This window comes from Sinohyriopsis cumingii, chromosome 6 (genome assembly GCF_028554795.1).
Source record: "Sinohyriopsis cumingii isolate HCF-2022 chromosome 6, ASM2855479v2, whole genome shotgun sequence".
Classification (NCBI taxonomy): domain Eukaryota; kingdom Metazoa; phylum Mollusca; class Bivalvia; order Unionida; family Unionidae; genus Sinohyriopsis; species Sinohyriopsis cumingii.
In genome coordinates, this window is record NC_142966.1 from 50,505,262 (window position 1) to 50,530,973 (window position 25,712).

The 25,712-nt window shown below is 35.4% G+C and overlaps 1 protein-coding gene across 5 annotated transcripts in view; it reads right to left on the reverse strand.

Annotated features, from left to right (window-relative positions):
• Positions 1 to 292: 292 nt before the first annotated feature.
• The window catches only part of LOC149796909 (protocadherin-1-like), a 32,814-nt gene continuing 7,394 nt past the window's right edge, over positions 293 to 25,712 (reverse strand). The window contains exons 2-6 of one of the 5 annotated variants that reach the window (XR_016421745.1): positions 4,847 to 7,658; positions 4,231 to 4,386; positions 3,438 to 3,549; positions 1,618 to 2,198; positions 293 to 696 (exon numbers count right to left, since the gene is read on the reverse strand). Coding sequence is in view for 4 of the 5 variants with exons in the window: in XM_089961569.1 (XP_089817695.1) it covers positions 1,780 to 2,198; positions 3,438 to 3,549; positions 4,231 to 4,386; positions 4,847 to 7,606 (3,447 nt within the window). In the remaining variant the exon portion in view is untranslated. Of the gene's footprint in view, positions 2,199 to 3,437; positions 3,550 to 4,230; positions 4,387 to 4,846; positions 7,659 to 9,692; positions 10,624 to 14,866; positions 15,082 to 18,884; positions 18,974 to 25,712 lie in introns of those variants that run through there. The other 4 variants (XM_089961569.1, XM_089961568.1, XM_089961567.1 and 1 more) reach the window with 4 other exon arrangements.

Genomic DNA, 25,712 nt, shown 5'->3' on the forward strand with positions numbered 1-25,712 from the left:
TACTTCCAATGTTGGATTTAATTTGGATTTCCACAAATGTTTATTCAGATCGTGAATAATTATTACTCGTATCTATAATTCTAGGATTATTTGGGATTTAATTCGCAGTACCGTGAGTTTTTTTAATTTACATTTTCACTTTATATTCCAGGGAAATAATTTATTTGTTGAATTTTACAAAGCTTGTTGCTTCTCACTCTTTTATGTTACTTGTTTAAAACCGTTGAGTTGTAATAATAGCTAGATGGATTAAGTGTGTGATTGTAACAATGTAAAATATTAGGAAAACATCTTCAAATTAATTTCATTTTATTGGATTACAATATTTAAAAACAAATAACAGTAACTGAATAAACAATTATATTAAAGTGAACATAGTAGATATTTAACATTATCAGCACCTTTGAATTGAGCACACATACACTTAAATTAAACAGCTGTGTCGAGAAGAATTTTGCTATTTCGTGATTCGTTTTCACTGAAACTTTCAAGTAAGATCGCTCTCAGAGGGTTGTAGATGAAAACTAACCGAATAAATGATGCATAGGAAAACTTCTAATTCAAGTTCTACATATGTTTTTCTTTCATCGTGAGTCGAAACGAGTTGCTTTGAAATCACTTCAATGTAGAAATCACTTTCATCATTTGATATAAACTGGACAATGCCATGCCGTTTCTATGTTTTTATCTGGACACCTGCAATGATATTATTTTAGATTTCAAATTAATTTCTTCCAGGGCCAGCACAAAAAACATGTTTAGGATGAGCTAGCCGACTGTACATCAAAACTTTAAATGCCACCTGTATATGCTACCATCAATATGACACAAACAACATAAAGCTTATATATAGTAAATATAGTGTATGAATATGTTGTAAATTGTAAACTGTACTATTTTCATCCAGCTGCTTAGATATGCATCTTAACGGATCTTACATAAACATTGCTCGCAACTTTAATGAAACCCTTGCTTCCAGAAACAAAACAGCGTAATAATTTTATTTCCTTGACATACATCCTAAACAAAGAACAAATTGTTACTCCTCCAAACAGTTTAACGGCTTAGTTCTTTTGGCAAGAGGACACTACTAACACGTCTGTCTGTCTGTCTGTCTGTCTGTCTGTCTCTCTCTCTGTCTGTCTCTCTCTCTCTCTCTCTCTCTCTCTCTCTCTATATATATATATATATATATATATATATATATATATATATATATATATATATATATATATATATATATATATAAAAACTAATTTCTTTCCCTTTTATCCCTTACATATTGTTTGTAGGATGTAACATGAAGTTATCCCTCCTATGCTTGCGAGATTTACCATGAATATTTCCCTCCTATGTATGTGAGATATAACATATGTTCCCTCCTATGCCAGTGAGATATTACATATAGTTTTCCGTCTATGCCAATGAGATATAATATAAAGTTATTCCTCTATGCCTGTGAGATATGACATTCAGTTGTAATCCACTGACAACAGTCTTAATATGTTGCTTTCCAAAACGTTTTGATAAAAAAATTGAAACATGAAAACTGTCCTACCAGATTTGTCTTTGGACAGAAAATATTGTTTAAAAATATTTAACATTTTAAATACTTACAGATATTTCTTAGGGTGCATCTTTTTAAGACGTCCTTCTATGACTTGTTTTTTGAATTTTAAGATAATCTTACAAATGAAATCCACGCCTCTGAATGAATGATATAGTTTATGTTACTTTGATTTTGCTTTTGTCCGTTTTTTTATTATACAAAGTACAGTATCACAAAATCTCCTCAGGATAAAGAGTATAGCTTCCAGATGTCGTTGTAGAGCCATCGTCATCATCTCGGGATTGCAATGTACCTGTATTTTCAAAGAAAGAATTCACTGAGGAATCTCCCGTAAAGTCCAAGGGAGAACGTGCTGTGACGTAGGAATTTCTCAACGAAGAAGATTTTCTCAAGTCCTTGAATGGTCTATTTACATAGTATCTATTTAGGGATCTGTCATGATAGTAGTTTGATGTAGTATTGTCGCTAATTTTAGCACTATTTTCATTAGGTAATAACGATGAACACGGTCGCTTCAGCTGACGATAGAGGTCTTGACTATAAGGCTCCAGATCACTGACCGGACGTAGGAATTCTGGACACTTTCTCTGTATTTCTGCTTGGGGAAAATGAAATACTTTATGGTCATCTAGAAAGAAAACAGATAAAACATGAATCAGAAAGCTTGAAATAATTCTCAAAGTTAAAATAGTTCTTACAAGAATGATGGCTCTTCTAGTACAGGTAATATGTGCAAAACATATTAGACGAATTTTATTCATGCATTGATTGGCTTCGTTTTATGAGTTTAACCCCTTTTTTTCCAGCAAATAATAGGCTATACATAGCAGCCAGAATATTTGGTGGACGAAGAACCCGGGAAAGAGCCACCAACCAACTGGCAAGCTATCACACATACCCATGTTAACCAGCCAAGACTCGAACCAACACAGACAGAGGTGAGATGGCATTGATCGGTAAGCGAGCGCCTTATAACATTTAGCCTCTCGGGGCATTTATCCACTCGGCCACCGGGGCCCCTCATAATTGATGATGAAAGGTCCTTGGCATTACTGAGGCACAACTGATAAAATATGATAAGTCACTGGCTTTAATCCGAATCCATTACCTTCTATATTGAACATCTTGTAATCTTCAGCTGTGAATTTATGATATACAATACGCTTAGACTGATGATTCGTTGTATGTCACCAGTCTTTATCACAAAGTTTCTAGTTCATCTTGCATTAAAGTCAATGGTGCTTGACCCTGCACTCGTTATGTGTACGTCCGCCAACAAGTGCTTGTTACCACTCTTTAGTCCATATTCATGATCAGCTGAGCGAGATCCACGCATAATAATGAGATAATATTCCATCTAATTGGTTGACCTTTTTAACACTCTAAAGGCCAGAATTCTGATAAGGTCGACTGTCAAATAAATCAAATCAGCGATATCAGGTCTGATCGGGCCTCTTGTTTGCTATAATTTTCCTGATTTTACGTGCGTCATTTTCTAGAAACTCTAAATATCTTCATAAGTATAAACATGTTTGAATTTAAAGTCAATACAGATTTCTACGAGCAATTCAAGTTTGAGGAACATTTTTCCCCCCTAAACCAATCTGAAAAGTACGATATTATCTGCATTTTTAGGATAAGGGATAAACAAAAATAATTTCATGACTTTTCATGGTTTAAGAACAACGGTGGCTGAGAAGTAAAGCCTTGAAAAGTATCGACAGAAACGAAGAAGACCTGGTCATTATATTTTTAATCGGTAAGTTTTTGATTATATTGTAAAGCACGTACGTTCGACTTATCACATGATAACAAAAGTAAACTAGTGCTTTGATCGAATTCTTCTAAACCGATAGCATGCTTTTACCTGCAGAAGTTGGCACGCTGGACATATCTTCTTCACTGCCACCTTTCCCACTGTCACTTGGAATTGTCTCTCCAGACGAGTGGCTGTGACTGTCCTCCGGATGACCGGGGGACTGTAAATCAATCAACAGCAACAGTGTCAATTTATGAATTGCAGTTAAGTTCTATATCCGTTTTTGATTGCTAGATAACAAATAATTTTTCGATAGTCATCGATCGATCATTTCCTTCGTCTAGTTATCACTATTCTTACTTCTATGGATCATTGCGTGTGTGTGTGTGATTTCGGAATTTAACGTAGCCCTAAATTTTTCAGTCATATCGCTACGATGCCTGCATTGTGGAGGTTTATAGTGATGTCTAACACTGGGGCATCATGCCGCAGACATGTTGCATGATGTCCCACCCAGGCCGACCAGTCGTAACCTAACCTCTTAATGTTGAGCGCCTAGCGAGGCAGCTGTTAGTACAATTTGTGTAAGTCTTTGGTATGACTCAGCCGGGATCAAACCCACGACCTCATGCATCCGAGACGGACGCTCTAGCCACTTAGCCACTGGTGCAGATTATAATGTATTAATATTAAGTAGTTGAAAGTACATGTTGAAATATAGTGTGGCACAAATGAAATTCGATGTCAGGCAGCTAACAATTGTATTGACCATGATTGTATCTTTTTTAACAACATCGTTGTCATTTTTGTCGTTGTCATCGTCAGCATAATCGTCTTCATGATCAATCAATATCCTTCTTCTTCGTCATGTCATTATTATTATTATTATTATTACCCATACCTGCTGCTGATGTAGCTGATGTTCGTGTACCCACTGTTTGTCGTGTGCCTTTGACATCATCCGCTGCACTTTAATACTTTGCAGCTGCGTGTTGCTCTTGTCCTGTTCCAGTAGGAGACTGGATCTCGTATTACTGTACAAGCTTGGAGAACGGGGCTGCAATTGTAACGGATGATATTACTATGAATGACAACTTTCAGCTGGTGTATTTTAATTCTATTGAATCTGTGTGTCTCTGAGACGAGCAGACAGACAGAAAGACCTATCTAATCATTTACACATTAATTTTAGTAAGATGACAAGGAACATGGAGTCATTAAAGTTTGGCCTGAAAGGATTATAATATGTAGGAACACTGCAGAAGAAAAATGTATTCTTCAAAATAGACGTCTTGTCGCTAATGTTACAATTTAGCGTGTAACTTAGTACTAGCATTCCTTGAGTTGCAATACTTTTCTAATGCACAATTCTTCTCCTAGCTCTTTCTTGATGCAGAACAAGCATATTTTATTATGTATTATCTGTCCATTTAGAACAAACTATCTTAAAACTGTGCACAGGACAGATGGAGCATTTACCTAAAATGACCAGTGTATTATGAATGAGAACGTATTACCTGTCCATCTGTGTCAGAATCCATTTGAAGTGTGGAGTAGTCAGACAAACTGATGAGCCTGTTGCCGTTTAAAAGGTGATCATAAGAATTAGCAATGCTTAAATTCACATCGTTCTTATTCTGTTCATTATGTTTTTCTGTCCGACTGTCTGGACCTTTTTGAAATCTCTCTTTCGTACTTAAGGGTGTATTTGTTGTCAGTTGCGACTGAAATCCGAAATCAGACTCTGATGGGCTTTGCTCCTGAATAGGTTTGTGTTTTCTCCCATCAAGGTGTCGCAAGAAGAATATAACACCAATTATTGCTCCTGAAATCATAACTGTTGCCAGGACAACCACCACAGAGATAATAATATATTTACTTTCGTTGTCTGATGCTAAAGACGTAAGAGCACTAAAATTAGAATATATGAGGTCAATATTGAGAGTTACTGAAGAAGAAAGGGGTATTTTGCCTTTGTCTTTCACATGGATCGTCAGTAAAACCTTTATGTCAGAATCAATTTTAACAACATTTTGTACGAAAACACGTCCAAGGTTTTCATCAACTCCAAAAATTCCAAGATCGTTTCCTGCCGATATACCGTAAACTAGAATGCTGTTGACTCCTTCATCACTGTCATATGCCTGAATCTGGCAGACAAACGTATTCTCTTTATCTGGGTACAGAATAGAGATGGTGTTGTTTTTTTCGCTTGGATAAGTAATCCTTGGCGCATTGTCATTGACGTCTGTGACAAATACAGAAACATTAGCAATGCTGCTAAGTCTGGGTTGACCCTGGTCAGTAACCATGACTTGAAAATTGTAGCGACTCTGCTGCTCTCGATCCAGTTCCTTGTTTGTCTTGATTAGTCCATCTTTAAACACAACAAAAGGGACAGATGAATACTCTCCTAACATTGCAAACGATAACTGAGCATTGATTCCAATGTCCCCATCTTCTGCCTTTAGATAACTGACACTAGAATCAGATGGCAGGTTTTCTGAGATTCCAAAAGGGTCGGTAGTGCTAACGAACCGTGGTACCTGATCATTCTTGTCCTCAATATGTAAAGTCACTGTCGCAGTACCTGTCAAGGCTGGACTACCGAGATCTATTGCAAGAATCCTGAAGATAACGCTTTCATTTGCTTCTCTATCGAAGATTGTCGCAGCATAGATAATGCCATTATTAAGTCCAACTGTAACTATTCCCTGCCCATCCTCATGTATATAATACTGAACCAGTCCATTGTTGCCAATATCCTGATCAGTGGCAGAGACCTGTAGAATGACTGCAATGATATCATTATTTTCTGGGATGTATCCAATATAGTTTTCAGACTTGAATAATGGTTTGTTGTCATTCTTGTCAGTTACACGGACAAGAAACTTTGTTAAAGAACTTAGTCTGGGAGATCCATTGTCAAAGCAAACTATGGTAACATTATGTAGATCTTGAGTTTCTCTATCCAGTAAACCATTTACCGTCACTATGAATCTCTTAAGGGTTCTTGTGCTTCCAAGGTAGCCAACTGAAAAGAGTGAGCTGGATGACACACAAGAATTATTTCCATTTTGACCCGAATCAGTATCGATAATCTCTAGATTTGCCACAAATGTTCCTAAAGTAGCTGATTCTGAGATATTGATAAACCGTAAATTTCCTCCTACCGATGGAACAAGTGAGACTTCTGGAGCATTATTTTCAGAATCTATTATGTCAACAATTACTTGTGACTGGGATACCAAAGGCTCCACGCCATTGTCTACGGCCTCGACAATAAATGTGTAGCTATTTCCTTGTTCATTCACCACATCAATTTTTGTCTGTAACTCACCACTTTGGGCGTCAATAGCAAACATCGTCTTGATTGTGTCCGCGTCTGACTGATGATCACTAATTCTGTAAGTGACTTGACCATTTTCGCCAATGTCGGCATCTGTTGCAGACAGAGTTAGAATCACCGAATTTGGAGGTGTGGTTTCATTTATAGAAATTGTGTAGGTTGTGTTGCTGAACTCTGGTCTGTTATCATTCACGTCTAGAATTGAAATATTTACAGTTAAAGAACCTGACATTGGAGGGTCACCGCCATCTTTAGCCACAACGATGAGCTGATAAAAAGCTTGCATCTCTCTATCAAGTTTGCTGTTGACTATTATCTTAACCTGTACACTTCCATCTAAATTCGATTCTATCCGCAATCCAAATACACTATTTCTTGGGACAATGTCAATACCCTGGATAGAGTTATTTGCCCCTGTGTCCCTGTCCACGGGACTATCGATGCGGAAAGCTGAACCAATCTGCACTCCTTCTGATATCTGTAAGGTCGTACTCTGCTTTGTAAATAATGGAGGGTTGTCATTTATATCCTCGATATACACTTGCACTGTTATATATTTATAAAAGCGACCATCCTGATAATTTATTCCAACATCAAACCTCAAAATACATTTGAATGAAAACTCACAGATTAACTCTCTGTCTATAACAACCAATGTGGTGAGATCTCCCGTCTCTCTGTTAATGTGGAACAGACTCTGGTACTGTGGGGATGAGAAAAAGTAGTATTCATATGTTCCATTACTTTGGGTTATGTTGGCAAGGGCTGTTTGCTTTTTTAAGCTTCCAACCAGAGTGCCGATTTTTAATTCCTCAAGCATGGTGAAATTCATGATTGGTGCACTGGTTTCAGCAGAACTACAGAATGTCAAAACAGAGCACATTATCAAAAATAGGTCAATATTTACAATCAGAATCACGCTTGCCATTCTTGACACTCAACTTCCTTGTTCCAATATCAACCAAAGTAGATGACTTTATCTGAAAAGATTAAATTAAGAATATTTTAAATCTAACATAGATAAAATTACCTAACAACAAGAACAATCCTCCAAAGAGTATAAATAAAATAAATAAGCGGCTTATACTAGTAAGCTTAGTAAGTTTGAAAACAAATACCAAGAAGAAGAAGAAAAAAAAAACAATTGTTGATCAATCTTTGCCATTTTAAATGTTCCAGCTTTTGCGCCACACAAAACCGCATGCAGTTTAAATGTCTCAGCTTTTGCGCCACACAAAACCGCATGCAGTTTAAATGTCCCAGCTTTTGCGCCAAACAAAACCGCATGCAGTTGTAAAACGTGCACAAAAACTCAAACGCAACGACCTGGAAGAAATCGAAATTATTTTGAAAATCCTCAGATCGGACATGCTGTACGATTATGAATGACCAAAATCTCCTTCACGCTATGTGCGTTCCAACTAACGCAATGCTCTAATCATGCCACCTTTGAAAAGAGAATCGGAGAGGTCAAGGGGTGCCTTAGAAGGTGTGCGTAGAAAAGGAACTACACTAAGGATGCTGTTAACAAAAGTAGACTTTTCGACAGACGAACCCTCCAGAAATTTAAAACATAGAAAACCAAAATGCGTTTCCCTTTCGTGCAAACTTTCCACCCCTATGCCCCAAATGTACGATCATACGCAAGCATCGGCATCATGTTAAATCATCCTAACGTCTCAAGGATATGTTGAAAGTTTCTATGGTTGCGTACCGTAAACCTAAAAGATATGTGCCACTCAATATGTTTGCAAAACCATTGAATTCGGAAAACGAATTAACAATCACAAAATCCACATTCGGAATAAAATCAATGTTATCAAAATTACAGCCAATTATTAGTTTTTCACCCGACACTAATTTTGCGCTATTTTTTGAGCAAGTAATTATATTTTATTACGTTATTGCCTTTATTATTATTATTATTATTGTTATTTATACCATTAATATAGTTTTTGTCCATTACACAGTTATCTTAACATCATCCCTTTAAAACCTCCTAGCATAACTCTACCGCGATATAATTTTTTTACCAAATCTTGTAGATGGCGATCGATCTCTCGCCACTCTGTGTTTCCGTCCGTTGTTCACAAATTAGAATTAGGTCAAATTATACTGGCTCGCTATGTGATAGACACAAGAACCGGCTCGTCTATTAATTTTTGCATTACTTTGTATTGCTATAGCTCTCGTTGTAAATTGCGATAGTGATTTTCTAAAATGTAATTTATTTAGTAGATTCTTGTTTGTTTTATATATTCAAATTGTTTTTCCCCGACGAAACGTTATCAATATTTGTGTGTGTTTCTCTCTATACACAGACAATGGAATGATTTAATTTTTTTATGTTTTATTTCAATTACTGTTTTATACACGGTAGTTACAGACGCTAAACTTGTGAACTTTATGTGAAGACGTAACAGTTTATTTTATATAAAACAAACTTCACAACCCTGGCATCACGAGATAATAATAAACCATGGCATAGCAGCAGCATAATGAACTGATCACAGAAGGTAAGAAAATGATCCCAAAACTGCTTGACTTAAACTCTCTTGTTTAGGGCAATAATAATAAACAGTTAAATAAAGAAGCAAATTACCAACACAATGCCACCTAAAACCTTATGATTTCCTACGAACAAAAAAGATATCGATATGAATTGCTTTTTTAAAAAATATATACACCATAAACAGTATTATTGTTATTATTATAGATTTTCTTACTTTAAGGAACGTTCTCCAAAGCCAAGCACACACGATTGGACTGCCCATTCAAAGGTACACATCTCTTGGACATGGAAACGTTTGAAATGATGTCATGGCTGATTTTATATGTATCTCTGAGACATATTTCAATAAGGTTATTTGTAAAAAAAATGCATTAATTTATGGAAAATGAAACTGGCAGCAAGCAGTATTTTGTACATAGTAAAAACAACAAGAGGGAAAACAGGGTAAGGTCTGATTACCGACTTAACAGCAATTGCGGTTACATGACGAAAATAGTTTTACCTCATGGAAAATTCCAGTTTTAAAATTCCTTCCATATCCTTGTGTTTACTCCGAATAAGTTGGTAGTGAAATATACAGAAACTATACATACAGCAGAAAGACCACGTTCTTAAAACAAGCTGCAAAAGTGTTAGATTCCAATAATAAAATGGACCCGTAATGAGAACTTCTTGCACTCATGTTTACCTGAAAGGTAATCATTTCACTTTCATGCTGGATCGTTTCCTCCTTTAATAGGTTTAATATATGTTTATATCTTATAGATATTTGCACATGTATCTACACACCTGGCAGTTATAAAGTCTGAAAGCTTCGTTCGAAATGATATTGTCTAATCCTGAATATGCCCACCTTTTATCTAATTCTGTATTATGTCACCAATCTAAATTTTGTTTAGCCAACATAAAAGAAGAGCTTCACTCCAGTCTTAGAGTCAATGTATGTTATTTAATTCTTCCGTTTGTTCTGGTTCCATAAAATCACTCCGTAGATCTATCAATTCAGTGCCTGATTGACAACACAATAATTTCCAATAAAGAAGAGAAAATCAGGAAATCCCATGGATTATCAATGCCCAAAACATGAAAGCCTTGGTATCTGTATCAGTAACAACTCCAATAATAAGTCACTACCAAATGCTACCTAGATCAAGTCATATAAAGCTACGAGGAGCGTCTCCACATTTATCACTCTTAAACTGCGGGAGTCTATGATAGACGGGTTCCCTTAACTCCTCAGCACAAAGGCGCTAAAGCTTAATAACCAACAGCGAGTCTCGTATTTCATATTCATAATTAAGTTCAAATGTTAGGCACTCAAGCAGACACTCCGATGCTCTCGAAACGTCCTGTGATTTTGCAAGGTGTTTGCAAAGAGGCGCATCGTTTTCATGTCCATCCACTTTTTGATACAAAAGCCCTGGTGTGTCTCGAGTGAATTTTATCAGCGCAATAGGGCAGGCCATGCAGGTCGCAATATCAGGGTTAAGTGCAATGAAATACATCGATTAGTCTGTTTAGGTGTATCGTTGATGGTCTACCGCACAGCGATTGCATTTGAAAGCTATTTTAAGACATATCGATTAAATGGCTTGGTATGAAATGATTTGCTGTGAGTGAAAGTCGGGTGAAAACTTCAACAAAGAAGTTAGAAATGATACACTGCTGATGACAAGCTGTTTAAAAAGAACTTAAATGCACTCAAGACGATAAAAGATAGAAATAAAGTAGCATGTTTGATTTAATTATGACTTCAACAAACTCCTATTCAATCAATAAGTCTGAAATCCTTTTCTTTACTTGTTTTAAATCAAGAATTCCTGTCAGTGGAATCAAACGGACTTTAAAAATATTTTCACATTAAATTCTTTTTGTAAATAATAGTTTTGCTCAATTTCTTGGTAATTCCACAACATTAAGAAGCACTTTCGATTGCAGAATACGTCATGATCTTAGCAATTTGATTTTAATCATTTAAAGAAAAAGAGACACGTATTTATTCCATCCCTGATATTCTGCATGAAGTCTCGTGCTAACATTTAGGATAAAGTGCATAATATTTCATGTCTCTCGAACACACACGCACGCACACATACATACACGTACGCACATATGTATAAAATATAATATAAAACCCTCGATCATAGTATTCTTTGAGTAAAACGTGATGACATTGATTGTGTGTATGACTACCACGATTACATTTAAGATGGAAGTGTCAGGCCGCCTTACAAGAAGAACAATATGTGACCCGTCACCTTCTCGTCATTGAAGCATAGTACAGACATTCGTAACAGCTACCTTTCAGTCAATGGTCGGTTTTTCTTGCACGTAGATGTTTCGTGTAGGACTTAAAAGATTGACGTGTTTAAATTTTACGTGAAGAAAGCTTCTTAAATTATAAAAATAAAACACTTGATCGTGTTAACGCTCTACCTACATGTGCCTTTTGCAAGGAAATCACGCACCTTTTCAGCATCAGTGCTAGAAGCCCAAATTATGCTTATGAAAAATATGAACACTAGAGGACACATACTGCTCTGCGCAATCGCGTCTCGGCTATATGGTTATTTACTCTACAGATTTGGATATTATCCATACACAAAACAAGTCGGCAGACATGTATATACATGAAGAGTCTAGTTCCAAACAATTGGCTCCTTTACCTTGTTTACTGTGAGAACTTGCTTTGGTCAGTCTAAATTATGTCTTTGAATGTAATTGGAACTAAGTACAACTGTTCGTAAAAAAGGCGTTAACATCTGTTTTTACGAAACGTAAAATTACCCTTGCTTATTGGAGCACTTCAGTTATCAAAGTTTTAGTTTCAGTAGTGCGTAGGTTTTCACCCTATCAGGCTCTTTACATTAGGAAATATGTCAGTCTTGAATGTAGTCTATATTTATATATTACCTAAATGGAAGTGGTCGGTTCAGAAAAACAACGGAACTTATGAGGTTTGGACAAATAGTACACGTCCCATACACTCTCTAAAACTCAGGTGGTCCAGTCTATTCTGCATATTTAATAACGTGATGCAAACGGTAGACTGTAGAACATCAGCTGATCTAATTTCAGGGCTGTAAGCTATATCCAGGACTGTAAGCTATTACCACTTTATCCAGGAATGTAAGCTATTACCACTTTATCCAGGACTGTAAGCTATTACCACTTTACTCAGGACTGTAAGCTTTTGCCACTTTATCCAGGACTGTAAGCTATTACCACTTTATCCAGGACTGTAAGCTATTACCACTTTACTCAGGACTGTAAGCTATTACCACTTTATCCAGCACTGTAAGCTATTACCACTTTATGCAGGACTGTAAGCTTTTACCACTTTATCCAGGACTGTAAGCTATTACCACTTCATCCAGGACTGTAAGCTATTACCACTTTACTCAGGACTGTAAGCTATTACCACTTTATCCAGGACTGTAAGCTATTACCACTTTATGCAGGACTGTAAGCTTTTACCACTTTATCCAGGACTGTAAGCTATTACCACTTTATCCAGGACTGTAAGCTATTACCACTTTACTCAGGACTGTAAGCTTTTACCACTTTATCCAGGACTGTAAGCTATTACCACTTTACTCAGGACTGTAAGTTATTACCACTTTATCCAGGACTGTAAGCTATTACCACTTTATCCAGGACTGTAAGCTATTACCACTTTACTCAGGACTGTAAGCTATTACCACTTTATCCAGGACTGTAAGCTATTACCACTTTACTCAGGACTGTAAGCTATTACCGTTTTACTCAGGAATGTAAGCTACTACCACTTTATTCAAGACTGTAAGCTATTACCACTTTACTCAGGAATGTAAGCTATTACCAGTTTAATCTGTTAACATGTACTATCTCTACATGTGACTGCACTACAAGCTGTTGTATCATCGTACACTATTCCGTATTTGCAACACATAATATGTAACAAAAGTTTTCTCTACCCACAATTCCCTCGTAACGTATTATGTAAACTCCAGGTGCAACTCTGTTGATTAATAATGGGGTTGGCTAGGAAATATACATTCTCATTCACGAAGGCCTTTGTGTTTAAAATCACGCTTTTTCGAAACAATTAAGATGATGAATAAACTAATACACTAATATTGTATTACTTCTGTCAGTTTAACAACCTCATAAAATGACTCGAGATAATTGCTGATACTTTGCTCCCAGTGGATTATTGTTACTGAAATTTTACACGTTTAGATGAAATTCCGTGCCGCGATATAATATATTATGGCTAAAATAACTTGATTGTAATGAATTAATTTTGAAAAATGATAATTACGCCAGAGCCGGTTACATAACTCTTAATGCTAATTGAAACGGGTTTTTCATTTTCCTACACCGTGTCGTAGTGTGTCATATTTCGTCTCCTTTGTTAGAGCTCTGTAGTTTTTCTGAGTGAATGAAAAGTTGTTTCCGTAGTTTCTAATGGCACTTTCAGCAATTTATTTGACTATACCATCCAGAGGTACAGGTAACAAAGTTCCGGTCTCAAAGTCAAACCAAAGCAGACAATCCGGATAGTCTTGAATGGACATTGAACATGTGACCACTAGGTTACGACTCTGACGCTCAACCAACTGAACTTTCGCGGCATCCACGTGGATGTCGTTAGTTTCCCAGCGATAAATCAATCTTTTATAATGAGGACTCTAATCACTCCGAAATGTGGAACATTTGCTTGGTGTTTAAACGCCAAATCCGCTTATTATGTTTCGCTTGTGACTGGTTTCAGAAATGTATCAGTGAGCTGTTTGATATATATAATGCATCCATCATCGAGGTATTACTGGAGAAGTATGACATGTTGTTTGATATTCTAGGTTACCTGCATGCAGGTACAATGTACCAAGGATTTTCATCCAATAATTATAGCATATGCCAGAGAAAACGTTTTATGTGGCAAATCTGAGATTACTAAAGTTGTCTAGTGTAATACATAGATCAGACAGAAAATGAATCTGCATTCAGCATTTAATAATATCCACCCCTTCTCTCAGTAAACGAGAAATCATTTCCGTTGGACAACTTGATATAAATTAACGTATTGTCGTGTGTCACTCGAACTCTAACGCGTGCCGGTACCTGTAGACCACCGACTAATACTATCTGAGGCAAAGGTGTGAGCATCACGTGATTGCCAGGCACACTGCCAGGATGATGGACTTTCAGGCCTAATGTCCGTCACCTGTTGGACTGCCACTATGTACATATACAAATTAAGATCGTCATAACTGAAAAACTTTCATTCAGTTTCAGTATACACCACAAATCAACACTTCTTCACACTAGATAAGTGACTACAACATACTGATTTGATATATGCAGGCGATGTTATGTCCGCTCTGGCAATAGGTCATTTGTAACTAATATAGTAGTCATAAACTTACATGAGTGATAAACACAGTGATGTTATGTCTCTTTTGAAGATTCTTGTCATTTTTCTTTTCACATATATATGCAAGCCATTGTAATATAAAAGTATGCCTTAAAACGTGTTTTTACTGTCGAAAGTAGTATATGAATTTGGATCAGTGTTTCACAATAGTTGCGATAAACGTGTAACACTTGAGGAAGAAATATAGCAAAACCATCGAATCTTAATTCTGCATACATGTCATATCTAAAATATTTCAGTCAATACGATTCACTTACTGGTAAATATCACTCCATATCTGTGTCTGTTCATAAGCTAGTTTCTGGTCCCCGTGGCATTCGGTTTACGTAAGTTTCACTGCATATAAAGAAGTCAAATCTTCCCAAACAGATAAAAAAGAGTACATTTGTACTTGACATATCTTTTTCATTGGAGACAACAAAGTTTACCCCGGTAAAGTGACACCAGACGTCATAACTACAAGTCCTTGTACATAAAAGGGAAAAACAAATGCATGCATGCAGTTGTTAACTCCACAGTATGTTGACCATATATGATTCCTGTCAGTGAATGCATAAATATCCGATTGCAAATGTCAGCTATATATGACCCACAAGGGTGATGAATTGCAGTGTTTTGTTCATAACAGGGAAAGCTTACACCTTACCGTATTACAAACCCACATTGTAACTACCATAATGGTTTTTTTTTTCACCGTTGAATAATACCTGTTATCATGCCGGTACATCATAAAATGACTATTTATTATCAATCTTGTAGCTAGACCCAATCCTGTGTATTTAAGCTGTTTATCTGATGTGACGGAAGAAAAGTCGAAAATGATTGCTCTCGATCAGGTTATTTTGCTTTCTATAATAGATGAGATGTCTCTCCCAGGGACCACTCCGGTGGCCTAGAGGTTAGTGCGTCCGCCTCGGATGTGGGAGGTTACGGGTTCGATCCCCGGCCGAGTAATACCAAAGACTTATAAAAATGGTACCTACAGCTGCCTCGCTAGGCGTTCAGCATTAAGAGGTTAATGTTAGGACTGATTGGCCTGGTGTGACTGGGTGGAACATCATGCTACATGTCTGCGGCATGATGTCCCAGTGCTAGATATCACTATAAACTGTCACACTGTAGACATCGTAGCGATATGACTGATTTATATATATATATATATATATATATATATATATATATATATATATATATATATATATATATATATATATATATATATATATATATATATATATAAAGCTACGTTAGAAGTCTTAATCACACACACACACACACACACACATAGGTAATTTTAAGGCTTAGGCTTCAATGCAGTTTATTGTAATGGATACGTTCATGTTCAATGAATTTATAATCAGAAAGCATCATGAGTTTGTTACGCAGTTATTATCTTACGACCATTAGAGTGTGGACATACATGGTTCTAGATATAGTGGATCTGAAAGACTGTCTGATCGAAAAGATGATAATCCATTTGCCTGTAAGCATATGTTCATAAATTAGGTTTATATTTCGTGTTTTGAAGGACAAATAATTATCTGAAAAATACTATCTACATGAAAAATATATCTATCTGACAAATACTAAATACATAAAAAATATGAAAAGCTAAATTGAGGAAGTGTATTTAAAAATAGGATATACTTTGTGTAAAAATAAATAAAAGTGCAAAATACAATTGTGTTAACTTTATATTCGCCAACAAGATATCGGAAATTGTAAATTATCAAAATCGTAAATGCCACAGAGTTTGATAAAAGCTGATAACTCAGTTTGTTATTATTCATAGTCAGTTTGGACGACAAACAAGGCAGGAAGACACAGACCAAATCAAGAAAGACTACAAATCAAGAATGAGGACACAGACCAATTCAACAAAAACTACAAATAAAGAATCATGATACAGACCAAATCAAGAAAGACTACAAATAAAGAATCATGACACAGACCAAATCAACAAAGACTACAAATAAAGACTGAGGACACAGACCAAATCAAGAAAGACTACAAATCAAGAATGAGGACACAGACCAAATCAAGAAAGACTACAAATAAAGAATCATGACACAGTCCAAATCAACAAAGACTACAAATAAAGAATGAGGACACAGACCAAATCAAGAAAGACTACAAATAAAGAATGAGGACACATACCAAATCAAGAAAGACTACAAATAAAGACTGAGGATACAGACCAAATCAACAAAGACTACAAATAAAGAATGAGGACACAGACCAAATCAACAAAGACTACAAATAAAGAATGAGGACACAGACCAAATCAGGAAAGACTACAAATAAAGACTGATGACACAGACCAAATCAAGAAAGACTACAAATAAAGAATCATGACACAGACCAAATCAACAAAGACTACAAATAAAGAATGAGGACACAGACCAAATCAACAAAGACTACAAATAAAGACTGAGGACACAGACCAAATCAACAAAGACTACAAATAAAGAAAGAGGACACAGACCAAATCAACAAAGACTACAAATAAAGAATGAGGACACAGACCAAATCAGGAAAGACTACAAATAAAGACTGATGACACAGACCAAATCAAGAAAGACTACAAATAAAGAATGAGGACACATACCAAATCAAGAAAGACTACAAATAAAGACTGAGGACACAGACCAAATCAACAAAGACTACAAATAAAGAAAGAGGACACAGACCAAATCAACAAAGACTACAAATAAAGAATGAGGACACAGACCAAATCAGGAAAGACTACAAATAAAGACTGATGGCACAGACCAAATCAAGAAAGACTAAAAATAAAGAATGAGGACACAGACCAAATCAAGAAAGACTACAAATAAAGAATGAGGACACAGACCAAATCAAGAAAGACTACAAATAAAGAATGAGGACACATACCAAATGTTTACCCTTAATATGCATCGGAATTTAAAACTAAAGGTCAACACTTGTAACCTCAGAGTATTTGATTGTTAGAAATAAAACTATTTTCTATGACGACAGGAATAAAGACAGCAACTTTTGATAAGATGGCACATATTGCGGATCAGCTTGGGCATATACACTCTTTCATCATCATTACAACTCGGTTTGTAATTTTGGCAATATTAGAGCTTCAAAAATATGCGTTATATTTTGGATCAGACTTACTCAGTAGAACCAATGGTTTTAATGAGTCTTGTACAGTAGAACCAATGGTTTTAATCAGAATTACTCAGTAGAACCAATGGTTTTAATGAGACTTGTACAGTAGAACCAATGGTTTTAATCAAAATTACTCGGTAGAACCAATGATTTTAATTAGACTTACTCAGTAGAACCAATGATTATAATGAGTCTTGTACAGTAGAACCAATGGTTTTAATCAGAATTACTCAGTAGAACCAATGGTTTTAACGAGTCTTGTACAGTAGAACCAATGGTTTTAATCAGAATTACTCAGTAGAACCAATGGTTTTAATGAGTCTTGTACAGTAGAACCAATGGTTTTAATCAAAATTACTCGGTAGAACCAATGATTTTAATCAGACTTACTCAGTAGAACCAATGATTATAATGAGTCTTGTACAGTAGAACCAATGGTTTTAATCAGAATTACTCAGTAGAACCAATGGTTTTAATGAGACTTGTACAGTAGAACCAATGGTTTTAATCAAAATTACTCGGTAGAACCAATGATTTTAATTAGACTTACTCAGTAGAACCAATGGGTTTTACACTTTAATATTAATGATGTCAATTTTCATTACATGCTCACGTGGATAACAAGCATCACTGGTCATTGTTGCACATTTAAGAAAGGAAAGAAGAAAAAAAAACAATCGTCATGGTTACGTATCTTAAATAACATAAGCAACACTAGCATTTTCTATAAACATGGCACAGATAAACTTACCAATATTATATGCTGTCCATGAAAAAGATGGACGCAAGTCTCCACGTTTTCCTAGAAATGATAAAAAATATGCATTTTCTTCAACTTATACTGTGCGCCATATTGAATCTTTTTCTATAGAGGTTGATTTGGCATTTTCACTGTTAACGTTAACGCCTCTGAGTACATCTGAGAGGCACCCTGAGGCCTGACTCTATGAAAACGTTTGATTTATAAGTCAATATAATTGACAATTGTCAAATGTCACAAATCCTCGTACATCTTAATTCTTTAGGCCCCACTACTCATACAAACCCTTCCTTCTATCTGTTTCTGTCAAAAATGAGAGTATACAAAATGTATATTTCAAGCTCTATGGAAAACCTTAGTAAGTATATATGCACCTTAAAGATTCCACGTGTGCTGCATCTTGTAGTAACTGGATTCTTGACACAGACAAGGACCTACGTTCGTTAAAAACTGACATCTGACTAAATTACAGACAAATATCGCATGATATTATATAGAAGTGTCAGACTGACCCAGTAAGAACTTGTGCAACTGCTAGACTAATTATGTTATAGTTTCGATGCGACTCACTTCATCCGTGTCACAGTCATAAGATGGGACTGAATGACACATACAGAAGTGTAACTACATTGCATGACAGAAAGAAGACATACAAGTGTTATCATTTTCTGGTATCGATGTATTTTCTAGAATCTTTTAGATCATATTCTCATCAACTATTTTAAAGTAGTTTTCAAATATAAATGTGTCATGTGACTTTTCTTTAGGAAATGAAACATAAATTTATATTTCTTGCTTCCCTGCCAAGGGTTTAGATGAATGTATGGAATATATTTGTTCTTGATACGACGGGATGATTAAAATTGAAACAATAAAGAAGAAAATGCAAACTTTAATGAACATCACATTCAATAAAATAAATGTATAGCTGCAAAACGATGTAGTAAAAAACCAGAGTCAGCATACGCAGGAGCACTTGAATCAAGGAAAACAGAAATAAAATATGCTCCAAGGAAAACATGTTTTTGTTTCACTTTAATCTGTTTTGTCTGATACCATTTCCTGAATCTTTAATCTACCGGGAAAGTACAACTTACCGCGAAATAACTAGTTCCAAAACGAGTTTATATTTGTGGAGAAGCTCATATTTCTTTTTTATTATATGTATTTATTGTGAAAGGTCGCCCAATGATAATACTGAATTTTAAAAGTCCTTTAAACAAAACTCATGTCTCGGTCAAAAATGTTAAAATAGAGGAACCAAACAGAGAAGTTGAAAGAAAAGAGAGAGGGAATAAATGAGAATAAAAAAAGAAATAAGTGAATGAACTGAAACCTTTACAGTGAAAGAAGTGCAGATAATTATTTAAAATAATGCGTCAAAATTTCTTCGTGCTGAGCTGCATATCATAATATGGTTTTCTTGTATATTAATCATCGTAACAGATTAATGAGATTTTAATTAGACCCCAAATTCATGTCGCCTGTATAATTATTAAAACATCTCAAACATTGCTTAGGGCATATACATCAGAACCTCCCAACTAAATTAGCTTTTATTACCAGTACACGCTCTTGTGGTTAGTATAGGGAACTTGACCTGTTAAAGAGGCAAGGGTGTTAGTTAGCATTGTCCGGTACCCAATTTTCAGACTCTTTATGGCGCTAAATATGGAGAGCGGGTGTGTACTAATCACACTGCAACACCCTTTTGCTCCCTAATGGGGTATAATCGTTTGACTATTACACGTATGCCATATGGAGTTCAAATTTGCAATTACATGAGACAGGTTGATACACTTTTGGATTTTGTTTGCGAAGATATTCCAGTTTCTGCTTTTTGTTGTTTTATTAAAAAAGGGAGAATGCACTAATTCAATTATTGAAAAATTATGTTATTTATATTTTCTCTGAGCTTTCTGTTCATTTGTTAAAATTGGGAGAATACACTTATTCAGATATTGAAATATAATCGTGTTAATGGTATTTTCTCTTAGTTTAACAAATAGAAGTGAAGGTTTCCAATAGTATTCTACAAAGCTGGTTAGACTGACATTATGCAAAGTTTTATATTCAAATTGTCCCCAAAATCGTTACTCGAAGCTGACCGTGCAGTATTGTTTCAAAGAAGTATTCTTCTAACGTTTGTATTTAAGAGATACATTTACTGCATTTTCATATACGAGAATAATCAACGTACTGCATTTGTTATAGGCAAAAATGTAAACAGCATCTCTTGTGGTGAATAAAGCTAATTCGTACTCGAAAACTGACAGAAAATCTTAGTCTCACTTATTATGTTAGATTAAATTTTCAGTCACGACATTTGTTGGTTGTTGAACTAATTCGTTTTAACTTGGTATATTATATTCCAACAATATGTGAAATGATTTTGCCAGTTTGTGGGAGAGCTTTTGGCATCAAAAACATTTTTTTTAATGTCCATTTTCTGATTTGTGATTTTGTGATTTAGATTTGGAGCGTAGTTTTAACATTTTTTCAGTCATATAGCTACAATGTCTGCAGTGTAACAGTTTATAGTGATGTCTAGCACTGGGGCATCATGTCGCAGACATGTAGCATGATGTCCCACCCGGTCACATTATCCTGACACCAGGCTGACCAGTCCACTAACCCCTTAATGCTGAGCGCCAAGCGAGGCAGCTGTTAGTACCATTTTTGCAAGACTTTGGTATGATTCGGCGAGGGTTTTAACCGGCGACCTCCCGCATCCGAGGCGGACGCTCTAACCACTGGGCCACCGTAGCGGCATATGTCCATTTCAAAAGTTCTAAAAATTAAACCCTCGCTCGATTTAATTGTTAGCATCAGTTCGCGGTTTCTTTATATTCTCTAATACACATATTTTTAACTCACCCTGGTAAATAGGCTTAATTGGACAATCAATCAATCAATCAATCAATCAACCAATCAAGCAAGCAAGCAAGCAATCAAGCAATTAATCAATCAATCAATCAATAAATCAACGATCAAACGAACGAACGAACGAACGAACCAACCAACCAACGAATGAATGAATGAATGAATCAATCAATTGATAGTACCAACGTAAATATGTCACTATTCCTTTTCGTAATATCAGGGTCAAATAGCGAGCCTTTATTTCTCAGTGTCACGTACTCTACTTTACCCATAATCTTCAGTTCAAACGGAATGTTTTGTATGTAGTCACTACAGTCCATACTAAATAATAACGTAAATGCAGAGACCTTTAGAGAGTACTTTAGATTAAAGAAACAACATCCCCTCTAGCAGACAATCAGTAGGAGAATAAAAAGGAAATCAATAATCCCCAAATAATTAACAATAAACATAATTAAGAAATATTGATTTGAAACTCAAATATATTAATCTCCAAAACATTTTACATTACAATGCTACACGTTTTGCGTGTCCTTTTGATACAACTTTATGAGAGATGAAACTGCCTTTTTTGATGATGAACGATGAAAATTAATACATTGCAAGATTAAACCTTACCAATATGAAACAGGTAAACAACTGTTTCCTTACAGTCAACACGATACTTTCCTTCTGTAAAGGTCAATCCAAATAAGTTTTTCTTACAGGAAACAACTTTGCCTGAGCTTAAATGAAATACTCTTCCAACTGGTGAAAGTTTGAATTCAGCACCTTTCCGTCATACTCCTGAATAGACAGGAAAATTTGAATACTGATAATTCCTTGTCTCCACTGCAATCACTGTATCAAAGATACGATCTTGCTAACATAAAATTCCTCATCTGACTGGCAAAACAGCCACTTGATCTGGGGTTTATAAAGAAATACCCAGGGTGCATCATTAATTATCGATGTCCATCTTCTCTCTGTAATTAAGTGTCAATTTTCAATGTAACCTGTCACACAATGATAAACTACATACCTGGTATTTCTCTGCCACTTATACTGTGGAAAATACATTTCATTCTAATCTTTAAATCCAATTTTTATTTTCGCTCATTTTCACTCTTCTGCAATAAAATTACACCACTTTACTCAACTCAAAATTGACCTCTTTGTCCATTACTCAATGTTGATTGCCAAAGAGTACTCTCTGAAGATTTCCTTTCTATCTAGTCATACCAGATAAAAGAAGTTAACATAAATTTTCATTGTCCGCCACGGTACTTAACCTCATTGATTGAAATTGGCAATGGACATTTAAGATAAACACCTAGGTAAAGCCCCAATTTAAACCCGTTTATATTGCTTCTTTAGATTATGTGTGTCTTTTGGTAGGTATCAAAGGTGACTTGCAATCAATACTAAACTAGCAGCTTCAAGTGCACACAAGTGACCATTGTCCAGTGTGTTACTCAATGGTGTCTTTGTTGTGGCGAATCCAAGTTTATCTGCTACTTCCCTGTCAAGAAAACATTGAAAAGATAAATTGTATTTATATCAGTTAACTTCGGTAAAGAATGCGTATGGCTTGCTTTAATGAAATAAAATCGGGACATACATTTTCACAAAATAATTCTATGGTGAAATGCCTAATGCTTAATGACTTTTTCGTGCAAATTTTTGACTTTTTGAAGATAGAAAAAATAGCAAGGAGAGAGAGAGAGAGATATCTTGATCTTTCAAACAGTACCTTATTATGACCCAAAAAGTGCATTATTGGAGAAAATATTGTTACGCAGTGCTATAGTAAAAACGTTTTCTCTCTTCAGAGTTGTAGATTTCTAACTAAAAGTCATTTGCTATAAATGCATTCACATAATACGCTATTTTGCGGATACCGAAATTAATCATGAAACATTATGTCTCTTAGCCGAGGTGCCACGTGTAGCGCATTATGTCCCTTAGCCTAGGTGCCACGTGTCGCGCATTTAAAGTAGGGCAGTGACATAATATGCCAATATTTATGATTATGGCAATGATCTTGATTTTATATAACACCTTAGGAAACTAGGAACACGACCATGCATAAACTTTGGATTCAGTATATGTATAACAATATATGCGTGTTATATATTCATTATGTATAGAGACACAAGTTTCGACAATATCCATTAGGTTTATGAACGTTTAATTTAAATGACTTGCCTCGAAAGACATTCTTGTAATTTAAATACAGAGCCTAAACACAGAGTCACCGACTCTTCCTTTCTGAATAATCAACTGTACGTTAAATTCAGCTGCTGTGCTGCAGGAATTCTTCAGTCCTAACTTCCGGTACCTAAACAGACTAAAACTTATTTCAATATTGAAGAATTGCGATCTGCGCCTACGCATGGAAAATATATTCATAAACTGTGTATGAAAAGTTAAATTAGCATCCGTTTTTTTCATTAAGCGAGAATGTAATATTTACCCCTAATAGTCTGCATATCCAAAAGCCACTCTGTGATGCTGTCAAAAGTGAAGAAGTTGACAATTAACAAAATATAAAAGAAAGGCTCAATAACACTTACTATTGTGAAGGAAGACAAACTGTTCTTTTAATCTGAATAATTGCAGTGTATACCAGCACACCGCAACACTGGTATCGCAGTTTTTCGTTTCCTGCTGAGTTTAATTAGAGTGGACTACATGCTGAGTAACAATTTGATTTTCGTTTCAATACATATTTCCCAAATTGTCTGCTTAGATTTTGTTATCAAAATTCATGAATGCCAGTTGACACTGATAGCACGTTTCAACATAAAATTTGGTTAAAGAGTTGATAAACATGTGAACAGACATGCATAAAGACAGACAGACTCACATACAGATAGACAGACGGATAGACGGACACTGTATTTCTGTCAGTGAGGAGGGGGAAAACAAATTATCCTAGTTTCATTAACAATCTTGAATGGTAGTTTATAAAAAATTTAAATAATTGACTCATGCTGTCAATTTTATGCAATTTAGCTACTGAAGCTGTTTCCCATAGTGCCAAAGGAAAAGCTCAATATGGTTTTTACTCCTTTCTATGTCGATGAAAAATAAAGAAAACTAATACTTCATATCCGATAATTAATGCTTTATTTCGTTTATATTTAGCACTATTTTCCGAGTCTCGTGAATTTTAAAGTTTGAAAATATAAGTTACAACCAAGTTCGCATAAGTTTTTCATCAGAGTTGATAATTACTAACAGTCCAACAAGTGCATTTTGAGAAACCGAACAGTGGGTTTTTGAGACCAAAACCTGAAGGTGGGTTGCACTATGTGATTATTTACACCAGAACCAATCGGCTATAACTGATGCAATCCATAGCAAATAGACCAAAAAAGGAAAAGAAACAGTAACACAAGGAAACAACTAAGGAACAGAAATCTCATCCTCCTTACTCGTACGAATTCATCCAACAATGATTGCGTGCTCACATTACGGCCAATTCTTGTTTCCAAATTGTATCGTGCTAAATGCCTGCCAATCTAAACCGGAAAACAATTTGTATAGTGTCAGACGACGGGTATGTTTTTCTGGTCATGACTTTGAATGGCTGTAGGATAACCAAAACATATTGGGTGATATATATCTTTCAGAATTTGGTTTGCCTTGATTTATTTCAAGAGTTGTTTTAAGCCTGCTTTAGATGGAATGGGTTCACTCAAACCATAACAGGATGTTTTGTAATAACACGTAAGACAACAGCGCATTGTGTACAAATTCGCGTTTCAAAATAAAACCAATCCCTTTTGTCCGACTCTACAATTTCGGCACATGTCGACTAATAAAGTATATAAATAATAAACTCCAGCGAATGTTTGGTAATTATTCAACCAATTAAGTGAAGATGACCATGTTCCATCAGATTCATTATTTAAATGACTACAAAGCTTTCTACATTTTCTAAAACTTGTGTACGCAAACGAAATGCAATGCCCCCCCCCCCCCCCCAATCAAACACAGCATTACTTCTCTCGGCGTTTTTTTAAACATTTATTTTGCAGCAATAAACAAAAACTCCCTTTAAATTTTAAAAGGAAATTAGGACATAAGATAACCAGTAGCTGTACCGTTATATGTCACGATTCAAACACAAGAGGACATTGCCAAAAAGTGACTTATGGACAGTCAGTTATTTTTCGGACAATCAGTTATTTTGTGACAATGCAAAAAGGTAATTGAGATGGTTTTCCTCATCATCCATAATCTGATAAATATGTAACGCACTGTGATAAAAATATTAAGATTAATATATACTGACGAAGAATTTTGCTGATAATGTCATAAAACAAGAATCA